This window comes from Pleurodeles waltl, chromosome 1_2, assembly GCF_031143425.1.
Source record: "Pleurodeles waltl isolate 20211129_DDA chromosome 1_2, aPleWal1.hap1.20221129, whole genome shotgun sequence".
In the NCBI taxonomy this organism is placed as follows: domain Eukaryota; kingdom Metazoa; phylum Chordata; class Amphibia; order Caudata; family Salamandridae; genus Pleurodeles; species Pleurodeles waltl.
The window spans coordinates 948,669,932-948,694,016 of NC_090437.1; the positions used below are offsets into that span (position 1 = coordinate 948,669,932).

General features: G+C 46.1%; 1 protein-coding gene across 5 annotated transcripts in view; it reads left to right on the plus strand.

Moving 5' to 3' along the window:
• SGCZ (sarcoglycan zeta) overlaps window positions 1–24,085 on the plus strand; it is a 4,310,842-nt gene that overhangs the window by 2,619,961 nt on the left and 1,666,796 nt on the right. For all 5 annotated transcript variants that reach the window (XM_069200738.1, XM_069200719.1, XM_069200747.1 and 2 more), the window contains one exon: window positions 17,458–17,652. In XM_069200738.1, coding sequence (XP_069056839.1) covers window positions 17,458–17,652 — 195 coding nt within the window. The remainder of the gene's footprint in view (window positions 1–17,457; window positions 17,653–24,085) is intronic.

Consider the following 24,085-nt stretch of genomic DNA (forward strand, 5'->3'; position numbering starts at 1 on the left):
ACACCTCCATACACAGTGCTGTGAACTTGCTAGCCACAATAACTGAACCTTAATTCACACCTTCCCCATGCACTGCTTATACCCTTTCATATTCCATGACCTGTTAAATCATAGCATTCATAATAACACTCATGACATCTCCAGTGACATCATTTATGAGAACACCATGCATGTTAGCAGGCTGTATTATATTTCAAAATGATATGCAAACTGATTATACGTGTAGAAATATATATCTATATATATATTTTTTTTCACTAAAAAAACAAAGGTTACAGAGATGTTACAGATTTACATTTAAACACACAAAATCATAGAAATTCAGCAGTTATAGTTACAGTTATCTCAAGTCATTTTAATGTTAATCCATCCACCACCACGCACTGCCAAAGAGCCGGCCCTGTAGCCAGGCCATGCAGTCTACCCCATATAAGCACCCAACCCAGCCCCAGGCATGGCTTCCGGTCATGCATGGCAAGGATTGGCCACAGGCCCTGTGACCAAACTCCTAAAGGCACCGAACCCTATGCCACGCATATCATTTGGCCATGCACAGCAGGGGCTGGCCACAGGGCATGCTCTGTGGCCAGGCCCTGTGGCCTACATCTCTAAGCACCCATCCCTGCAGTAGGGTTTGGCTGCTTCCAGCAAGCAGAAGCACTTTGACAGCTTCAGCTTGCTGTTGCTGGGAGAGAGCTGTAACATCTTCCTCCAAGCAAAAGCTAACAGCTATCTTCTGAGGCTGGGCATCTTGGGAGATAGCAGTAGCCAGCCCTGAGGGGATGGTCCCTAAGGCCAATAATGGCTCTTGGAGGGGGGCACATAGCCCCCCTGCTTTAATTGTTATGGGCCAGCATCTGAAAGGTGGTGGTCCTTGGGCCCATAGATATCTGGGGGGCCGTCCAGCCCCTCTTCTACTCTAAATTATGTTTTTTGTTCCAGGGTATCCCACATTATGCGGCACCCCACATCATTCTTGTAGCCCTGGAGAGTTGATGATCCCTGGGGCATATTTAAATCCTGGGTGGGGGGGTTTGTGTGCCCCCCTCCTTTATTTAAAACAGCCCTGGGGAGGTGGTGGTCCCCTGGGCTTAATGAGCCCATTCCATTTTTTAATAAAGCCCTAGGGAGGTGGTGGTCCCTGGGGCTAAAAGGAGCCCTAAGATGGGGGCCCTATGTGCCTCCCTCTTAAATGTTTGCAAAGATCTTTATGCCCCCCAGACCTGGCACACCCAGGGGCTTTTCTGAGAACAAGCATGGGAGACCATGCTTGTTTTAAAAAAAAAAATATTTATCACAAATTTGCGAGTCCGCAGTGAATCTGCTGCAAAACATTTTTAAAAATGCTTGTTTGCCTTGGCAGGATTCTAGATTCTAGAGGGTCTCCAGCACCAAGGCTAGGGGGTGAGGGTATTCCTACCCTGCCCCTTTTTCTTTTTTCGTGTGGGACTCAGGTGAGTCTGAGTACCAAAACGACTGCCTGGTTAAAATGTTAGCAGCCAATCAGATCTCTGCACCTGATTGGGAGGATTTGCGAAGTGTTTACATCTCTAGATATATAAATGTGATGTTTTTAAAATATCTCAAAAACTACTGAACAGATTTACACCAAATGACACAAAAGGGCACTTTCTGGCGAAAAGCTACCTTTCTGCCAAAGTTGGTGTAATTCCATTCAGCAGTATGGGCTGTAGTCATGTCTAAAATTACATGGGGAAAAAGCATTTCGGGACCCCCTTCCTTTTTCTCAGCTCGTGCTTGACAAATCAACCCTAAACTTTCAAGAAAGCAGCTAAAGTGAATGTCTGCGTCAAAGTTATTGGCAGAGCAGTAAAAACTTTTCCTATGGAAACTGGGTCTTAGGTATAACTATCTAAAAAGGTTAAAGTAACATTATAGCTAGGCGACTATTCTAGTGACAAAATGAACATTTTGCTTTCTTCCTCCTATGTGTTCTGACCAGTTTTTGTTGGCTTTAGGACTCTGTGCACTTTACCACTGCTAATCAGTGCAAATGTGCATATGCTGTCTGTGTGAATTGTATTGTTGATTGATTTATCCATGATTGGCATATTTTATTTACCAGTAAGACCCTAGTAAAGTGCACTAGAGGTTCCCTGGGCCTCTAAATAAAATGCTACTATTGGGCCTGCAGCACTGGTTGTGCAATCCACATTAGTAGCCCAGTAAACATGGCTCAGACCAGCCACTGAGGAGTTTGTGTGTGTAGTCTTGCACTGCTAATTCGATCTGGCAAGTGTACCCACTTGGCAGTCCTAAACGTTCTTTTTTTTAATATATGTAAGGCACCCCTAATGTAGGGCCTATGTAGCCCCATGGCCAGGGTGCAGTTTATATTAAAGGTGGGACATGTACTGATGTGTGCTACATATCCTAACAGTGAAATACTGCTTGTTAGACCTGACAGCCTTAGGGTGGTCACTTCTAACTTTTTGCCTGCCTCCCTCCACTTTTTAGAAACTGTTTTTGCTGGTTTTAAGACTCTGCACACTTTACCACTGCTAACCAGTACTAACGTGTATATGCTCTCTCCCTTTAAACATAGTAACATTGGATCATACCCAATTGGATCATTTAATTTACTTATAAGTCCCTGGTAAAGTGCACTATATGTGCCCAGGGCCTGTAGATTAACTGGTACTAGTGGGCCTGCAGCACTGATTGTGCCACCCACTTAAGTAGCTCCTTACCTTTGACTCAGGCCTGCCATTGCAAGGTCTGTGTGTGCAGTTTCACTGACAATTCGACTTGGCATTTAAAAGTACTTGCCAAGCCTAAAACCCCCCTTTTTCTACATATAAGTCACCCCTAAGGTATGCCATAAGTGCCCCATAGAGCAGGGTGCTGTGTAGGCAAAAGGCAGGACATGTACCTGTGTATTTTACATGGTAATGTAAAACCCCTAAATTTGTTTTTTACACTGCTGTGAAGCTTGCTCTCTTCATAGGCTAACATTGGGGCTGCTGTCATATATTGTTTGAGTCGTAGCTGCTGATCTGAAAGGAGTAGGAAGGTCATATTTAGTATGGCTAGAATGGTAATACAAACTACTGCTGACTGATGAAATTGGATTTAATATCACTATTTTAGAAATGCCACTTTTAGAAAGTTGGCCATGTTAGTACTGAACCACATAAGAGAATAGGGCAGTTGAGACTATGGTGAGAAAACTCATTAGGTAAGTTAAGAAAATAATAGAATGAGCAAGAGCAGACTAAGCAAGCATAGACCTTATTCTCAGAAGAGCTGGTGATGGACTGACTTGAATTCCAAAGTTCTTCACTAATTAAAATAACCAAAATCCAATCAATTGGTCTTTCAGGTGGGCACATTCTGGGAGTCAGTTTCAGCAACCAATCATTGCAGATGGCACCATCAAGTATGCAACTTTCAGAAATTTTTCCAGAAAAAGTGTGTTGTCATCTTCCTCCGGTTACAGGGTTCTGCCAAAATATTGCATTTTCCTAATCATTTACATCTTACTGTTCCTTTCACATGAGCCACAGTAAACTAGGTTATAATTACTTCACATTGGCTTCATGAGTTTTCCTGTGCGATTCAGTAGCTAGAACAAATATTGTTACATTAACTAAATTTGGAACATGCTCCTTTCCTGAAATACAGTAGAACATTCAACATTATGGGCCTGATTCTAACTTTGGAGGACGGTGTTAAACCGTCCCAAAAGTGGCGGATATACCACCTACCGTATTACGAGTCCATTATATCCTATGGAACTCGTAATACGGTAGGTGGTATATCCGCCACTTTTGGGACGGTTTAACACCGTCCTCCAAAGTTAGAATCAGGCCCTATATTTGCTGCCTAAGGAAAGAATTCAGATCAGAGGGTACAGAATAAACAAACAATTTTTTCATTGCTGCTTGCAAAATGAATCTTAAGGAATCCTAAATACACAATAATACATTTAATACATTAACACTTATTCCGCACCTTAAAGTTTAAATCAAATAAGCAAAGCAAATTATTTAATTTCAAGCATTATTTATGACATGTTAGAACAATTTTGAACATATTTTATTTTTCTGAACACGTAATTCATAATAATGAAAAACATTTATTTCAATGTAAGTGTGTTTAATTCATATTCAATTAATACTCATCATACATTTTATTTCTACTATTTTACTTGGAATTAATACTTTCATATTAATATTCATTATTAATTCACACATTTGTGAATGCAGTTCTTCATGTTAAACTTGATGTAAAAAATGTGATGGTAGGCACACATATCCACCACATTTAAACATTATATTTACTACATTATTTTCAAAGTTAGGCCTTTAAAACTTCAGATTTATTAGCTGCCATATGCTGTTTCTATTCAACTAATTTATTAATAAAACTTGATCCCCCTCAATCCCTCCTCTGACTGCAATCTATGCCTATGCAATGTATGCCTTTACAAGAGAATTATTCGCATTTACAATTAAACAAGTCAAAGCCTTGTAGTTTGATAACACATAGATCTAGGATTGTGGTAATTGTCAATTCTCTTCATCGTCTCATAAAACCTATTCTCCACTTCCATTTCTTCCCTCCTCTGTTTATTCTTTCCCTTTTGTCTTTTCCAGAAATTGTATGCCTTGTAAAATCCAAGTGAACAAATTATGCTCACTATCACAATCAATAAAGTTGTGTTTCTCAAAACCATTTCCAAAGTTAATAAACCAAGATCCTATCTTAGGGAATACTTCACCTACTGTTTCCAAAACATTAGTCTCTTTTAAGTCATTTTAGTCATTTTTCAGATTTGTCAGATTAGTTAAATATCTCCCTTTCTCTCTGCTGTTATTAGGTATGTATGTGCAACAGTGTTGTGATTTCAAAACTCTGCAGACTCCAACCTATTTTTCTAAAATAATGTCTAACAGAAGGTGATTCTGAAAAATCATAGACCTTGCAGCAACCATATCTGTGTCTATTAGGAGAACTGCACTTAAAAAATCAGTTGACATCTTATCTACAATCTTTTATAAATTCCTTATCTTTATGTCATTCAAGACCACTCCCACTGATAGAATAATAGCTCCAAAAATATTTCCTGTAATTTCTGAACCACTTGCTCCTCTTTTAAATCTAATTTAGGTCTCTCAGTCTCAGGATTGTTGATGTCATCCACTTGGTTCATTTTCTGGAAAACCACTTCCAAATAGCATGTACCATACCAGCCTTTCGGCAGTTTGTAATAAGCGTTCATACCAAATATGTAATGGACACAAGGTACAGCAGGGTCTTGTCCATCTAGCATAAAATCCCATACACTCTTGAAGAGGAACACATGGCTGCATTCACTCATTCCTACAAACGTATTGTCAGTTTTTGTTTGCGGTCTAAATACACAAAGTTTGCCTACATGTTGCCAATCTAAAGCTAAGTGTCCTTGTGTATCTGGTGTGGTGTGAAATGATTTCCTCTTTGTTAGAAATTGGGTATTTGGTTGACAGTCAGGTTGCACCCTGTTCAAGCAAGGACTCTCACTCTAGTCAGGGTAAAAGAGAATCACCCCCAGCTAACCCCTGCTTACCCCTTTGGTAGCTTGGCTGAGCAGTAGGCTTAACTTCAGAGTGCTAGGTGTAAAGTATTTGTACCAATACACACAGGCCCTCATTCTGACCCTGGCGGTCGGCGGAGAGACGGCGGTCGGACCGCGAACAGACCGGCGGTATTAAAAATGGCATTCTGACCGCGGCGGTCCCCGCTGCGACCGACCGCTACTTCTCCACTCCGACCGCCGCGGCGGTCATGACCGCGGGGCTGGAGTTTGCGCACTCCGTCCCGGCGGTCGTCCCAAGACCGCCAAGGGTATTATGACCCTGCCTACCGCCGCGGTTTCTTGCGGGCGGGAACCGCCGTGCGAACCATGGCGGTAAGCACTATCGGGGCCAGGGAATTCCTTCCCTGGCACTGATAGGGGTCTCCCCCACCCCCCACTACCCACCCGAGTCCTCCCCCCACACCCTCCACCCCCCTGCCACCCCCCAGAGGTGGTACGAACCCCCTCCCCACCCCCACCCCGACATGCACATACATGTACCGCGACATGCACACACCCCCAACATGCACATATACACACCCCCTACACACACATACACAACGGGGACACATACCCGCACACATACATGCCGACATGCGCACCTGCCGAACAGCACACATTACCCATAGACACAGCAGCACCCCCCGCCCGCATACACGCACTCACACACCCCCTCTACACACTCACACGCACACCCCCATGCACGCCCACATCACACAACACCCCCCCACCCCCTCCCCTCACGGACGATCAACTTACCTTGTGCGTTGGTCCTCCGGGAGGCGACGGGAGCCATAGGGACGTGACCGCCAACAGAAGACCGCCAACAGAAGACCGCCACACAGAAATGTGGGTCGTAATTCTGTGGGCGGTGTTCTGCTGGCGTGGCGGTGGAGGTTGACCAGTCTCCACTTTCCCGCCGACCGCCAGTGTGGCTGCTGGCGGTTTTCCAGCGGAACGCTCCCAGCGGTCAGAATGCGCACAGCGGCACACCGCCGCGGTCGGCGGTCTTCACCGCGGCGGTAACTCAGCGGTCTTGCGAAAAGACCGCCAAGGTCAGAATGAGGGCCACAGTAACTTAATGAAAATACTACAAAATGACACAACACAGGTTTAGAAAAATAGGAAATATTTATTGAAACAAAACAAGACCAAAATGACAAAATTCCACAATACAGAAGTCCAGTTATCAATTAAAAATCAAAAAGAGTCTTTAAGTAGTTTCAAACACACACTAACACTGTTAGCATGAAAATGTGCCTTGGGTGTGTCAAAAATAACCCTGCATGGACGAATGCGTGTCAAAAAGGGCTTGCGATGCGTTGATTTCACTCCCGAGCAGGACCTTGTGTCGTTTCTCCTTTTGCCAGGTTGGGCGCGTCGTTTGTTCTCTCCACAGGAGAGCGATGCATCGATCCGGTCAGCACTCTCCGGTCTGGGCAGGCCTTGTGTTGTTTTTACACACCCATTGGTACTTGAGTCGGAAATCCAGCTGCACGAGGATTCGAAAACCACGCAGCGCGGGTTGCGATCTCCCAGCCTCCGTCAGCGATGCTGTGTGTTATTTCTACTGGTCCATGCATCGATTCTTCGGTCGCATTTCCAGCGAGCGTCGATTTTCAGCTGCGGAGCCGGTGGCGCGACGTTTCTTGAGCTGCAGATCGGTGTTGCGTCGATCTTTTCCCTGCACTGCACTCTGTGTGTGGATTTCCTTTTCTTTAGGCTGCCAGCTTCTCGTTTCTGGGTCCCAGCAACTGGATGGGCACCACAGGGCAGAGTAGGAGTCTCTCCAGAAACTCCAGGTGCTGGCAGAGAGAAGTCTTTGCTGTCCCTGAGACTTCAAACAACAGGAGGCAAGCTCTAAACCAAGCCCTTGGAAATTTCTTCTCAGGATGGAAGGCACACAAAGTCCAATCTTTGCCCTCTTACTCTGGCAGAAGCAGCAACTGCAGGATTGCTCCACAAAGCACAGTCACAGGCAGGGCAGCTCTTCTTCCTCAGCTCTTCTCCAGGTAGAAGTTCCTCTTGTTTCTAGAAGGGTTTCTAAAGTCTGTGGTTTTGGGTGCCCTTCTTATACCCAATTTCTCCTTTGAAGTAGGCCTACTTCAAAGTAAAGTCTCTTTTGAATGTGAAATCCTGCCTTGCCCAGGCCAGGCCCCAGACATTCACCAGGGGGTTGGAGACGGCATTGTGTGAGGGCAGGCACAGCCCTTTCAGGTGTGAGTGACCACTCCTCCCCTCCCTCTTAGCACAGATAGCTCATCAGGATATGCAGGCTACACCCCAGCTCCCTTTGTGTCACTGTCTAGAGTGAGGTGCAACCAGCCCAACTGTCAAACCGACCCAGACAGGGAATCCACAAACAGGCAGAGTCACAGTAAAGGTATAAGCAAGAAAATGCTCACTTTCTAAAAGTGGCATTTTCAAACACACAATCTTAAAATCAACTTTACTAAAAGATGGATTTTTAAATTGTGAGCTCAGAGACACCCAAACTCCACATGTCCATCCGCTCCCAAAGGGAATCTACACTTTAATCAGATTTAAAGGTAGCCCCCATGTTAACCTATGAGAGGGACAGGCCTTGCAACAGTGAAAAACAATTTTAGCAATATTTCACTGTTAGGACATATAAAACACATTACTATATGTTCTACCTTAACCATACGATTCACCCTGCCCTTGGGGCTACCTAGGGCCTATCTTAGGGGTGTCTGACATCTAAGAAAAGGGAAGGTTTAGGCCTGACAAGTGGGTATAATTGCCAAGTCGAATTTACAGTTAAAACTGCACACACAGACACAGCAGTGGCAGGTCTGAGACATGATTACAGAGCTACTTATGTGGGTGGCACAACCAGTGCTGCAGTCCCACTAGTAGCATTTGATTTACAGGCCCTGGCACCTAGAGTGCACTTTACTAGGGACTTACTAGTAAATCAAATATGCCAATCATTGATAAGCCAATTGCATACACATTTTCTAAAGGAGCACTTGCACTTTAGCACTGGTTAGCAGTGGTAAAGTGCCCAAAGTAACAAAAACAGCCCAATCAGAGTCCAGCACATATCAACAACCTGGGGAACAGAGGCAAAAAGTTAAGGGAGACCACGTCAAGGATAAAAAGTCTGACAAAAAGACAGTAGCCTGCCCTCCCACAAAGGATTGCCACACCCCCTACTGCGACCCTGGCAGACTGGGTTGAACGGAAAGGGGACCTGGTGCACTTCTAAGCCACTTTTTGAAGTCTCCCCCACTTCAAAGACACATTTGAGTATTTGACAGGGCCTCTGCCCTACCTCATCAGACACTTGCTGGAGAAGAAACCTGAACCAGAACCTGCATCCTGCCAACAAGAACTGCTTGGCTGCCTAAAGAACTCACCTGACTGCTTTCTACAAAGGACTGCTGCCTTGCTGTTGCCCTGCTGCCTTGCTGAACTCTTCTCTGACTGTAAAAGTGCTCTCCAAGGGCTTGGATAGAGCTTGCCTCCTGTTCCCTGAAGTCTCAGGACCAAAAAGACTTCTCTTTTTCATTTGGACTCTTTGTGCGCCGAAAATTTTGACGCACAGCTTGTTCCGCGGCGAGAAAAACGCCGCACACCGACACTGATCGACCCGATGCCTTCGGGGCGACCGGAACTTCGATGCACAGCCTCGCAAGGTCAACGCCGCCCGATTTCCAGAGGGGAAATCGACGCAACGCCTGCCGTGAGAGCGAAACTTCAACGCACAGCCCCGCAGAACGACGCGCAGCCGGAAAACCAGCAGGAGAATCCACGCACAGACCCGAGACATCTGGTAATTCACGCGATCCACAGAAAGAGACTGTCCGCACGCCGGAAAACGATGCACGACTTCCCCGCGTTAAAAATAACGACGCAAGTCTGTGTGTGCTGGGGAGAAATCGACGCACACACCATTTTTCCACGTATCTTTTCTTCTGCGGCCCTTTGCAGAGATTTTCCACTCCAAACCAGGTACTTTGTGCTTGAAAGAGACTTTGTTTGCTTTTTAAAGACTTAAGACACTTTATATCACTTTCCAGTGATATCTCTACAATTTCACATTGCATCTTTGTTCGTTTTTGACCTACAATTATCCTGATAAATATTATATATTTTTCTAAACACTGTGTGGTGTATTTTTGTGGTGCTATATGGTGTTATTGTATGATTTATTGCACAAATACTTTACACATTGCCTTCTAAGTTAAGCCTGACTGCTCGTGCCAAGCTACCAGAGGGTGGGAACAGGATAATCTTGGATTGTGTGTGACTTACCCTGACTAGAGTGAGGGTTCTTGCTGCGACAGAGGGTAACCTGACTGCCAACCAAGAACCCCATTTCTAACATTGGTGATCAGCGGTGAGGATAGGACTTGTATTTGTGCAGTGACATACAGTAGCTAAGTATTTCACTACCTACCCACAGTTGAAGGTCAACTTGATTTTTATTTCTTTTTTGCAAATTTGTTTTTCCTGAAAATTTTCAAAAACTAAATCCTCACTCAACATGTCTCTGACTGGGTCTCAAATAGGAAACTTTGACCTAGTCCTGTTGGATATGTATACGGTCAGACAGCTAAGAGGGTTCTGAAGGGCAATGAGGGTACCCACCCAAGGGGCCTCCAAAAAGGAGGACTTTCAAGTGGCGCTGAGGGCCTGGGCAGAAGCCCATTTAGAAGAGGATGATGAGGAAGAGGAGCCAGAAAATGGCCCCTCAGAGGATTTGTTGCTATCTGTGGATGATGTTACCACTGCAATTGTGCCCCCTTCCAGACCAGGGAGCAGTGTCTCTTTGCAAAGCCTGACCGCAGAGGAAAGGAGAGAGGAAAGGGAGTTCCAATTGCAAATGGCAAAACTGAAAAATGAGGCTCAACAGGAGGAAAGATGGGCAGAGAGAGAAGCCAAGCAAGCTGAGGCTGAAAGAGCAGCCAAACAGATTGAAGCTGAAAGAGCTGAAGCTGCATCTGAGAGAGCCTTGGCTGAAAATAAACTGTTATTGGCTCATGAACTGAGTCTCAAGGAGCTGGATCTCAAGGCAAAGCAGTCTGAATCCAGCAATAATGGTGGCAGCATACTGACAGGACCTGCTGGAGAAAAAAAAGGTTTGTACACCCAAAAATGTGGTGCCCAGTTTTGTGGTGGGAGATGACACAGATAAATGGTTAGCTGCTTGTTAAGTTGCACTAATGGCACATGAGGTTCCTGAAGGGCAATGGGGGGTAGCTATGTGGGGTTATGTGCCGCCATTGGGGAGGGACACACTTCTCACATTGGATCAACCTGATCAAAACACATACCCACTTCAGAAAGCCACTTTACTTGCCAAGTTTGGGCTGACCCCTGAGGGATACCGTCAGAGGTTCAGGGACAGCACCAAACAAACCAAACAAACATGGGTAGATTTCTTTGACTTTTCCAGTAAGGCACTGAATGGATGGGTGCGGGGCAACGAAGTAGATAATTACAAAGGGTTATATGACTTGATTCTGAGAGAACATATGCTCAATAGTACTTTTACAGAGTTGCGCCAGCACTTAGTGGATAGTAAGCTGACTGATCCCAGGAAGCTTGCTGAGGAGGCGGACTTCTGGGTTAGCACCAGAGTGTCCAAGAAGGTACCTGGGGGGGACACCCACAAAGGTGGTCAGGGTTCCCACCAGAAGAAAGAGGGGGGAGATAAACTTACAGATAAGGAACTCTCCAAAGGCCCCCAAAAGAATTCCCAGGGAGGGGGTGGCAACCATTCCTTTTCCAGATTTGGGAAAAAGCCAGGGACTTATGACAAATCAGGGAGATCAAACCCCATATGTTTAGAGTGCTACCAATATGGTCACTATAAAGGCGACCCCTAGTGCTCCAAGAGGGCACCGTCCACTACTGGACAGACACCTGGGTTGACTAGTGTAGCGCTTGGGGAGATGGACCCAGATAGCTTTGGGGAACAGGTAGAGATTTCCCTAGTGTCCCTGGGAGAAGGAGAAATGGTGCCCAAAGCCCACATGCCCCAAAATATTTCCAAGTACAGGCAGTGGGTCACCATTGATGAGCAAAAGGTGGAGGCTCTGCGTGACACAGGAGCCAGTATGACTACTATCAAGAGTCAGCTGGTGTCAACAGAGCAGATAGTCCCTAATACATTCCACCAGGTCATAGTTGCTGACAATCGTGAGAGTCACCTACCGGTGGCTCTGGTTCCCTTTGAGTGGCGGGGTGTCTCTGGTACTCTGAAAGTAGCTGTGAGCCCTGCCATGCCAGTAGATTGTCTGTTAGGCAATGATCTTGAGCATACTGCTTGGAAAGAAGTAGAGCTCAGATCTCACCTGGAGATGTTAGGGTTACCTGAGTGGGTCTGCCTGACCACACGGTCCATGGCTGACCGAGAGGGAAGTCAAGGATGTCTGGAGCCTGGAACAATGGCCCAGAGAACTGCCAAGAGGAGGGACAAGGGGCGTGGGAAACCGGTCCCAGAAGTTCCCGCAGTGGTTGACGGGGCCCCTGAAGAGGAGGCTCCCAAGCCAACTGGGGAAGACATTGCCACCCTAGGGTGACCTACCTGAGCTTGCTGGCTGGCAAGTTCAGGGTGGACCCAACAGGGAGGAATTCTGCAAGGCGCAGAAAGAATGTCCCACTCTAGAGGGTCTGAGGAAGCAAGCCTCAGACCAGGCGGCAGGTGAAGCCTCTGGCGATCACCACATATATTGGGAGAATGATCTCCTCTACAGTGAGCCTAAGGTTCTGGCCTTTGGGGCACCGCGTGCGCTGGTGGTCCCCCACTGTTACCGAACCTTCCTACTGGGTCTGGCTCACGACATTCCCCTGGCAGGACATTTGGGGCAAGGCAAGACCTTTGACAGGCTTGTCACCCACTTTTATTGGCCCAGAATGATAAGTTCTGTAGATCTTGTCTTACCTGCCAGGCCAGTGGTAAAGCAGGAAAAAGGGTTAACACACCCCTGATCGCACTTCCTGTTGTTGGCACCCCCTTTGAAAGGGTGGGCATCGACATTGTTGGTCCATTGCACCCCAAAACTGCCCTAGGCAACAGGTTCATCCTGGTTTTGGTGGATCATGCCACCCGTTACCCCGAGGCAATCCCTCTGAGGACCGTAACTACACCGGTGGTGACCAGAACTCTGATGGGGATATTTACCCGTGTGGGATTCCCAAAGGAGATAGTGTCTGACAGAAGCACTAACTTCATGTCTGCATACATGAAGTCTCTGTGGGATGCGTGTGGTGTAACCTACAAGTTCACCACACCCTATCACCCCCAATCTAATGGTCTTGTGGAGAGATTCAACAAGACCTTGAAAGGCATGATTGGTGGCCTCCCTGAGGCCATGAGGCGTAAGTGGGACGTCCTCTTACCATGCCTTCTCTTTGCTTACAGAGAGGTCCCCCAGAGAGGGGTGGGGTTCAGTCCCTTTGAGCTTCTCTATGGGTACCCTGTCAGGGGACACTTAAGCATTGTCAAGGAGGGGTTGGAGAAAGCTCCAAAGGCGCCCCCTCAGGATGTGGTCAGCTACATGTTGGCCCTCCGCAACCAGATGACCCGCTTCTGGAATGAGGCCCAAAGTAACCTTGAGGCCAGTCAAGAGGTAATGAAACGCTGGTATGACCAGAAGGCCACCCTGGTACAGTTTCAACCTGGAGACAAAGTGTGGGTAATGGAGCCAGTAGAGCCTAGAGCTCTCCAGGACTGCTGGTCTGGCCCATTTGAAGTAAAGGAGCAGAAAGGGGAGGCCACTTACCTAGTGGACCTCCAAACCCTTAGGAACCCCCTAAGGGTGCTCCATGTCAACCGACTAAAGGCTCATTTTGAGAGGTCTGAGGTCAACATGGTTCTGTTCACAGATGAAGGAATAGAAGAGGAGAGTGAACCTCTACCCGAACTCCTATCTGCCCAAGAAGGTGATGGGTCAGTGAAAGGGGTCATTCTCTCTGACTCCCTGACTCTAAACCAGAAAGGAGACTGCTATGAGCTGTTGGAGCAGTTCTCCCCCCTGTTCTCCCTTACTCCTGGACTGACCCACCTCTGTGTTCATGAAATTGACACAGGTGACAGTCTTCCTGTGAAGAACAAAATTTGCAGGTTATCTGATAAGGTGAAGGCCAGCATCAAGGAGGAGGTCTCCAAGATATTAGCTTTAAGGGTTATCGAGAAATCCAGTAGTCCCTGGGCCAGCCCGGTGGTGTTGGTCCCTAAGGCTACTTCCCCAGGTGCGAAGCCAGAACTCCGGTTCTGTGTGGACTACCGGGGTCTCAACTCAGTCACACGGACTGATGCTCACCCCATCCCCCGAGCTGATGAGCTCGTTGACAGACTGGGCGCTACCAAGTTCCTGAGTACATTTGATCTTACTTCAGGGTACTGGCAGATCGCCCTGACTGAGGGGGCTAAAGAGAGATCCTCATTTTCAACCCCTGATGGCCATTACCAGTTCCGGGTGGTGCCATTTGGGTTGAAAAATGCCCTGCTACCTTCCAACGGTTGGTTAACGGGGTCCTAGCTGGCAAGGATGCCTTCTGTGCAGCCTACCTGGATGACATAGCTGTCTACAGTTCCAGCTGGGAGGAACACCTGCTCCACCTCAAGGAGGTGCTTCAGGCCCTGCAACAGGCAGGCCTGACTATCAAGGCTAGTAAGTGCCAGATTGGGCAGGGTTCCGTGGTGTACTTGGGACACCTAGTGCGTGGTGGCAAGGTGCAGCCACTCCAGGCCAAGATTGAAACTATCAAGGCCTGGCAACCACCTAGAACACAGACTGAGGTGAGAGCCTTTTTAGGCCTCACAGTATACTACTGCAGATTTGTCAAGGGCTATGGTACCATTGTGTCACCCTTGACAGAACTCACTTCCAAGAAACAACCTAGGTTGGTGAATTGGACAGAGGCTTGTTAGAAAGCCTTTGACTCTCTGAAGGAAGCCATGTGCACGGCCCCCCTGCTCAAGGCCCCTGACAACTCCCAGGAATTTATCGTGCAGACAGACGCTTCAGAGCATGGCATAGGGGCGGTCCTAGCACAGCTAAATGAGGAGGGCCTAGCCCAACCAGTAGTCTTTATTAGCAGAAGGCTATTACCACGGGAACAGAGGTGGAGTGCTATTGAGAGAGAAGCTTTTGCTGTGGTCTGGGCACTGAAGAAGCTAAGACCAACCTGTTTGGGACTCACTTCCAGGTTCAGACAGACCACAGGCCCCTCAGATGGCTCATGCAGATGAGGGGTGAGAATCCAAAACTCTTGAGGTGGTCCATTTCTCTACAGGGGATGGAATTTACGGTGGAGCATCGCCCAGGGGTTGACCACGCCACTGCTGATGGTCTCTCCAGATACTTCCACCTTAGCGATGAGAGCTCCCAGGAGGTCGGGTAGCTCTCCCCACTTTCAGCTGGGGGGGACACATGTTAGACCTGACAGCCTTAGGGTGGTCACCCCTAACTTTTTGCCTGCCTGCCTCCCTCCACTTTTTGGACACTGTTTTTGCTGGCTTTTAGACTCTGCGCACTTTACCACTGCTAACCAGTGCTAAAGTGCATAAGCTCTCTCCCTTTAAACACTGTAATCTTGGATCATACCTGATTGGACTATTTAATTTACTTATAAGTCCCTAGTAATGTGCACTATATGTGCCTAGGGCCGGTAGATTAAATACTACTAGCGGGCCTGCAGCACTGGTTGTGCCACCCACTTAAGTAAGCCCTTTTCCTTGTCTCAGGCCTGCCATTGCATGGCCTGTGTGTGCAGTTTCACTGACACCTCGACTTGCCATTTAAAAGTACTTGCCAAGCCTAAACCTCCCCTTTCTCCACATATAAGTCACCTCTAATGTGAGCCCTAGGTAACCTCTAGAGCAGGGTGCTGTGTGGGGGAAAGGCAGGACATGTACCTGTGTAGTTTACATGTCCTGGTAGTGTAAAACTCCTAAATTCATTTTGCACTACTGTGAGGCCTGCTCCCTTCATAGGCTAACATTGGGGCTGCCCTTATACAGTATTGAAGTGGTAGCTGCTGATCTGAAAGGAGTAGGTAGGTCATATTTAGTATGGCCAGAATGGTAATACCAAATCCTGCTGACTGGTGAAGTTGGATTTAATATTACTATTCTAGAAATGCCACTTTTAGAAAGTGAGCATTTCTTTGCACTTAAATCTTTCTGTGCTCCACATCTGGCTGGGCTTGGTTGACAGCTCCTTGTGCATTCACTCAGACACACCCCAAACACAGGGTACTCAGCTTCACTTGCATACATCTGCATTTTGAATGGGTCTTCCTGGGCTGGGAGGGTGGAGGGCCTGCTCTCACACAAAGGACTGCCACACCCCGTACTGGGACCCTGGCAGACAGGATTGGACTGAAAGGGGACCTGGTGCACTTCTTAGCCACTCTTTGAAGTCTCCCCCACTTCAAAGGCACATTTGGGTATAAAAAAGGGCCACTGCCCTACCTCATCAGACCCTTGCTGGAGAAGAAACCTGAACCAGAACCTGCATCCTGCCAAGAAGAACTGCCTGGCTGCCTAAAGGACTCACCTGACTGCTTTCTACAAAGGACTGCTGCCTTGCTGTTGCCCTGCTGCCTTGCTGAACTCTTGTCTGGCTGTAAAAGTGCTCTGCAAGGGCTTGGATAGAGCTTGCCTCCTGTTCCCTGAAGTCTCAGGACCAAAAAGACTTCTCTTTTTCATTTGGACTCTTTGTGCGCCGAAACTTTTGACGCACAGCTTGTTCCGCGGCGAGAAAAACGCCGCACACCGACGCTGATCGACGTGACGCCTTCGGGGTGACCGGAACTTCGATGCCCGGCCTCGCAAGGACAACGCTACCCGACCTCCAGAGGGGAAATCGACGCGACGCCTGCCGTGAGAGTGAAACTTCGACGCACAGCCCCGCGGAACGACACGCAGCCGGAAAACCAGCGCACAGACCTGAGACATCTGGTAATCCCCACGATCCACAGAAAGAGACTGTCCGTGCGCCGGAAAACAACACACGACTTCCCTGCGTGAAAAATAACGACGTAAGTCCGTGTGTGCTGGGGAGAAATCGACGCACACACCATTTTTCCACGTATCTTTTCTTCTGCTGCCCTTTGCTGAGATTTTCCACTCCAAACCAGGTGCTTTGTGCTTGAAAGAGACTTTGTTTGCTTTTTAAAGACTTAAGACACTTTATATCACTTTCCAGTGATATCTCTGCAATTTCACATTGCATCTTTATTCGTTTTTGACCTACAATTATCCTGATAAATATTATATATTTTTCTAAACACTGTGTGGTGTCTTTTTTTGTGGTGCTGTTTGGTGGTGCTGTTTGGTGTTATTGTATGATTTATTGCACAAATACTTTACAAATTGCCTTCTAAGTTAAGCCTGACTGCTCGTGCCAAGCTACCACAGGGTGGGCACAGGATAATCTTGGAATGTGTGTGACTTACCCTGACTAGAGTGAGGGTTCTTGCTTGAACAGAGGGTAACCTGACTGCCAACCAAGAACCCCATTTCTAACATTATGTAATTGGGCAATTTTCCATGTAACTGCCAAAGAGAGGCAAGAGACATTTTGGATACTGCAACCGCAACTTAGAAATGGGCTTCCTCATAAATGTTTGCACTAAACAGTTTAATCATGCTTGATTGGAGACAGGCAATTTCTTCAAAATCACATTTTGTTTCTTTGGAATATGTGTTTATATAATTGCATTAACAATCTTCCACCTCACGTATGGTGGAAAGAAAATCACATTGTCAGGCTTTACCTCTGGATCAAGATTAATTCTTAATGAAAAATGTTTAAATAACTGACAGTATATGACAGTAAATCTCCAGATAGAATTTGTAGCAGAAGGATTTATCATGGCTGATTTTCTTCCAGATGACACGAGAACAGTACATATTGGCAACACAACAGAACAACCATCCAAGGACTGAAACCCCACAGTTTTATCCAGTAGGAATTTATGGATGGCGGAAGAGGTGTTTGTACTTCTTTGTCCTCTTGCTGCTGGTGACCATGATTGTTAACTTAGCAATGACAATATGGATTTTGAAGGTGATGAATTTCACAGTGGTAAGTACTACCATCTATTTACTTTTGCTGTAGCAAAAATGTAATGATACACATTCATGCCTACTATATAAATCTTGACACTCATGTATGCTGATTTAACACTAGGAACATTGCTTGCTTTCACCTCCCTTTCTTGTCTTTCAGTTGCAAATATATTTGTTTTATGTAAACCTGTTTTACATATGTCAATATATATTGACACCGATTTTAAATTATCGAATTTCTGTTCCTGTATTGATGATGTCACTTTGGATATGGTTATGAAGCACAGCTAATCTCTTATAATAGAAAAACAAAAGCATGACACACAGAATAGATGCAGTCATGTTGATTTGCAGACTTTAGGTTTTGTAAATATTGTGACATTGTAACAACTATGCACTTTTCCGAGCTTTGATGTTACTTTCTCCCCTGATGAATGAATATTAGTGATTGATTTTGTGTCTCCACAAAACTAGCTTGAACTAAAACGAGGTTCTTTTGCTTGGGATAAGCTATCATTTACAATAATGGATGCAAGATGACTCATCCAAACATAAGAATGAGTCCCGGCTGAAGCACATTCTTCAAATGGGACTTATTATAGTTATTAGGACATCCTCCTGCAAAGGCGGGTGATCATATTTGTAGGTGACTTTCCAGGCAGTGCAGTTGTGCAATTTGTCCCATATTTGCTAAGTTTAATTAGGTGCGAACCATTCTGTGGTGGAGATTAATCACTTTGCTCACTCCCTCGGTTAAATTCAGGCCAACTACTTTCCTTCCACTTCTTTCAGAGTTCACCAACATCTCACTGAAGCTTTCTTGTGGGTTGAATCGTCCAAAAGGCTTGGGGAGGGTCAGATTTGTTCAGCACACTATTAACAGGCATGTTCACAGGCTTCTGTGAAAGCTAGACTATATTTGGCAAAGTACTTGAAATTGAATCCTACAGGGCATTTTATTGCCATTAATTCAAAGGCCTTTAGGAGGGGTGGAAGAACACCACATAACTCGTGGGGGAGGTTGCGTTTCTTCACTTTGCTCACTGCTATATCAAATTTGGGTGGACTATTTATATCCTACTATTTTAAAAGGTCACCAGCTGTCACTTAGGTTTCTTGTGGGGCGAATCTCCCAAAGCACCTGGGTAGAATTAGCATTGTTTTGCATATCTAGACATATATCAAATAATGACATAAGCACCGCTTCAGAAATTCCTGTGAAAGCTACTGTCCACTTGTCAGTATATTTGTTAAATTGTAGTAAATACCTTAGTTTGGTATTATTTTTTCCCAAATTTTCTTTCCGAGAGAACATCTTTAAGTTGCATTAGAGAAGATAGAACAACAGCTTTTTGCTAACTCTATCTCAGTTTGTGCAATATATGTTGGATATTAAAAAGCCCTGTAGTTGCTTTGGGTTCTGAACCCAACTCTTTACAAACTGGGAATGGCATGAAATCGGATCCAGCATTATGGGGGTTTTGCCAGGTGAAGAGGAAACCTGGTGAGCTTAGTAGCATCTGTTTTCTGGTAATTTAAAAAGGTTTGGTGATATTCACTGCCAATTCTGATCTTGGTTCAAATCATAATTGGCCTGAAATGTTAGTCAAGTAGTGCATAGTAAGACACCTTCGCAAGATGTTGTTGCACTGGACCACAAAGTTTAGATTAACATTCGGCAAATTATACTACGAGAGGCAACAGGAATTCACCTTAGGTGAGACATAATTTGCTACAGTGCAGCTTTGCCGTGAATTACACCAGTTGCATAAGATATCATTGACCCTTATGTGTTGGCAAGATTTTGCTGTGCTCAAAATGTTAGTTGAAGTCATAGAATTTCTCTGGGAAGAACACATGCTGTGCTAAAGTAGCTTGAAGCTATTGTGACAGACTCATTGAACCAGGCCCTGAAGGCAATCCTCATAATACATGGTTGACAAAGTAGCCTGAAGTTGTGGCTATTGTCAAAGAGGATGAACTGAGGACTGGCATACAACTTTTGGTGGCTCGGAGATGGCTAGGCTTTAGGCAGTAGTCGTTAGTGGCTCCTGATTTTCATTGAGCAGTGAAGTGCCAGTTTTGGACTGACCTCATCTGCTTGACTATCTTTACAGGTGTGATACTTTTTTTGCACAAAGTGGGTCTTTATGTTTAAAGCAGGCAAACAGTCAGTAGAAACCTGGTCATCTTTATGCAATGTTTGTTAGACTAATATGCAGTAGACATGAAGCAAGAAAATGGTGAAAATTGCGCTGTTCAAGTTATTGGTGTAACAGAACCGCTGAGCTGCTAGAGGTCATGATCGCAGATCATTAGCTATGTGGACCGATGATGCCTAATTTAATTTTGTTACATTTTAGTTTGTATCTCTGAAGGATACAAAACATTACACACAGTGCTCTATAAAATTTCTAAAAAATAAATAAAAATAAACACTATTTATAGGAAGTTATCATTCTAGGGGAAGGCTATGCTCTATTTCAATGACATGGAAAGGTATGGCGTCCTATGCTTTAGAGTAAATTACCATTCAGGGGTAACAGCACGTGGATAGTGAGGCTGTGGGTAGCTCATATTCGAATGCAGATCCTCATTTTCAGATCAGTTGAAATAATCAGAGCTATTGTCAAATCACTGAAAACAACAGAGTGTTAATTTAGGAACATGTAATTTGGCATGTCAAACGTAAGAGCAGTCTCTGAGTAACAGAGTGTTCAATTTTTGATATGCGTTGAAAGGAACCCGACAACGACAGTGCGGAGCTTCAAAACACTTGAGCAAGCAAGAGTTGTTCAGCTTTATGTTGCAGCATTTATAAAAAACACTTCATGTCAGGCAATTTGGTGGTGAAGTAGAATTATATTGTGATTTCTAATATAGGCAGTTTCACTGCACAGCTGGAGAAATATCTGTAGAAGGCGAAAAGCGAGGTCCACATATGTTAGTATCATCTAACTCTCTCTGATCATTGTTCAAGTTCAGGGTATTTGCTGATGAAGAATTACTACGCACTTCCAAGGATTTATAGCTCAAAGGCATGTTGTATCATGATGTACAAGAAGTTTGGAAAATGGAGGACAGTCACTGCCTTTCAGCACGAGGTCTAGAAGAGTGGTAAACTGGCCACCCATTTTATTGTTTGGGTCTAACTTCGGGATTACTTTGCTACTCAGAATTGACAGTGATTAAAGGTTGCACCTCAAGCACATATCCTCTACTGTGAAACTCATGTTGCATGACTTTGCTTTGCCACATCTAAGTGCTGTATTCCTACTATCACACATTTCTCTACTTCAGATAAAGCCCAAAGACAATACTGCAGAAAGGATTGTGCACTGAGGTTTATCTGAGGTTGAAAAATTCACATCAGGGCTAATTGGGCACGTCCTTAGCTGACCACAAGAGGGTCTGGACTGTATTGTGAATGTAGTGCACATAGGAGGAAGAGTGCCCACAGAGATATCTAGACTGGGAATTCTGATGAGGTTGCTACGAGTTCATCTCTCGTGCAGACAGGTGAGCCCGTTGAGAAATCTAAAAAGAAGCTTAGCTCACTTCAGCTTGTGTGCAGCTGTTTACAATGAACATTTTCATAACCTAAGATTGTGCATCTTTCTTTACTCTGGGGTATAGTTATTTTGTCAAGTAATTATCTGCAATTGCTGGACTTCAAAAATAAAGTATGTTGGAAAGCCGAGATTTTTTTTAGAGTAACAATTAGCTCAAGGTTACCTTCTGGTCAGTGAGCGCTGTTCCAAAGATGCCTAACATAATAATGCTCACTATGAATTTTGTCCTGCTTTATGGCCGCTTAATATTGGTCTTCTACCAGTGTGTCGTATGCTTCGACGCAAGTGCAGCGTTGGTTGTTTCCAGGCCTTAGACCAACTTGGACTGTTGCGCACTTTCTCTGTCTGTACTCTCTAAATCTATGCCTGTACTGGGTCTCTCTGCCAAGAGCCGTTCCAGACCACGTTAATTCTAGAGCCAAGGCATATTTATATCAATACTGAGGCATTTTAAAATACACGCGACTTCTTTGGCACTCACGCGCTGATGCTCCATCACCTCCTACTAAGAGCAAGGCCAAAGGAGCGATCCAAATGAAGTAATTGAAACGACAACCTTTGTACCTACGCCACATGGCTCGACGGAAATGCGGCCTACCGCGTGTAGCTACCACATGGCGCGCGTCTTGAAATACACGGGTCAGCGTAAAGCGGCAAGAGCTCATTTTAGCAACAGAAAATGACTCCTTTAATTTGATTCACTTGCTGGGCTTCAAGAATGCTCTTTAGACACTCAGTCATTATGAAATGTAAAGTGCAATCACAATTTAGCGACCGAGGCAGACCTGTCTCGCTGGCTCTGTTTACCTTTCAGTCACGGCAAGGCCTCGGTTCACCGGGCCCAGGAGTTCGTCTCTTGCTCAAGTGATTATAGAATTTCAAGCTTAATGACTTTGCAAGGATAACATTGTAAGATTGAGGCAGCTTCATGCTAAAATCCACTATTTCACGATAAGAGAAACTAAGTAAGACTGGTTCTTTTCTTCTTTATTGAAGTATATCTTAGGAAAAAGTATTTGGAGAGCGTCTTCGATGTATGTGTGAGTAGACTGCCTTTTGATTATATTAATTTTGTTACGTTAAGTTCATGCACTAAAATGCAATGGGACATGCACACCAGGGGCCGAATTATGAAAATTGCCTCTGGAGCGGTATGGGCATGTGTGTCTGCTTCGTGCGCCTGAGGACACTTTGGTTTTACAGAAAGGGACGCAGACACTTGTGCAGCCCTTTCTGTAATACGGATAGCTCTGGGGCACATATAGCGCCAGTGCTACCACCAAAGGGTGTTCCCTCATGCATGGGGATGAGGTTCCATGCAAATGAGGCAATCACTTTACCTCTGCGCCCGCGCTGAATTTTTTACGCAGGTGCAAAGGCAAAAAAGCTGTCGAGAGGCTCACTGACTGTGCGCCACTTAATGGCAGCCCTTTGGAGGGGGTAAATGTGTCCTATGAACTCCTCAGACATCCCCTTGCAGGTGGGTGGAGTCACTCATTGCACCCACCTGAATGGAGATCTCTAATCCACCTTAGAAGTGCAGGCGGGCTGCCACTTGAATAGTTAAACACAGAGGCCCTCATTACAACCTTGGCGGTAAAAGCCGCATACCGTCATGCAGAAGACCACCAACACACCGCCGCGTGACAGTGATGACAGCACCTCTGTCAGGGACAGTGATGACAGCACCTCTGTCCAACTGGATCTAGATGACCAGCCCGCCCCATCGGGGACCTCGGGACAGTCGGTTCTCCACACCCAGTCACAGGCCACCACAGAGCTTCCCCCCTCTGGAAACACCAGCACAGCACCCACCCAGCGGGCCCATACATCCGTCCCCAGGACACGTCAATCAGCAGTGTGTCCACCACTACAGGGAACCCAGGCTAACCCACCACCCCAACAACAACAGGGGCCTGGGGGCAGTGGTAGTGGGCACACGGTCCAGGGGACGGAGGCCCAGGAACACAGGGAAACTGGGAGGGCTGCTGTGCGACAGGGGGCGGACAGGCCCAGGGAACCCACTCTCCACAAGGCCCTTTCCTCCATCATCGGAGCCTACCACCACTCCCAGGAGACGATGGCAACGGTACTGGCCAAGTTCCAGGAGACCCAGCGCCTGCAGGAGGAACAGTATATGGGCTTCAGGGAGGAACTCAGAACCATCAATTCCACCCTGGGCACCATCGTAGGGGTGCTAAAGGAAGAACTCAACACCAGGAGGGACACTGTGGCACTACAAGGGGCCCCTGACACTAGCCTGGACGATGAACTGCCCACCACCTCCTCCAGCGCTAGTGGACAGAAGGCACCGCCACAGGACCACCACACCAGCACCCCACCCCCTGCAGAGGGAGAACCACCTCGCAAAAGGTCCCTGAGATCCAGGAACAAGACAGAGAACAATGCCAAGACCCCCACCAAGAAATAAGACCACCCTGATTGTCATCCTACTGTCCCACTTTGTCACCCTGTCCATCCTTAAACTGCCCCAGCTCCACTTCCTATGCCCATTTGGGCAATGTACCTGTGAGACTAATAGACTGGACTCTGGCATGGACATTCCTCGGCCATCACCCCTCACCATTTTACAACCCCCTCCAATATTGAGCTCTTAAATAAACACCCTTAAAGCACAAAACAATCTGGTGTCAGTCTGTGATTTCGGAATACTGTATTAGCAATAACTGTGGCAAAAATCTCTTTCATTCGTAATGTCAACATACCTATGTCACACAGCTCTAGTCCATGAGGAATCATGTTCGCCCATGGGCCTCATTGTAGCGTTCCTCTGCCTTTGTCCTGGGATTCCTCACTGGGGTCAGTAGCCATGACAGGTTGGGGTAACCAGAGTCACCTGCAAATGGCCAGGGACAA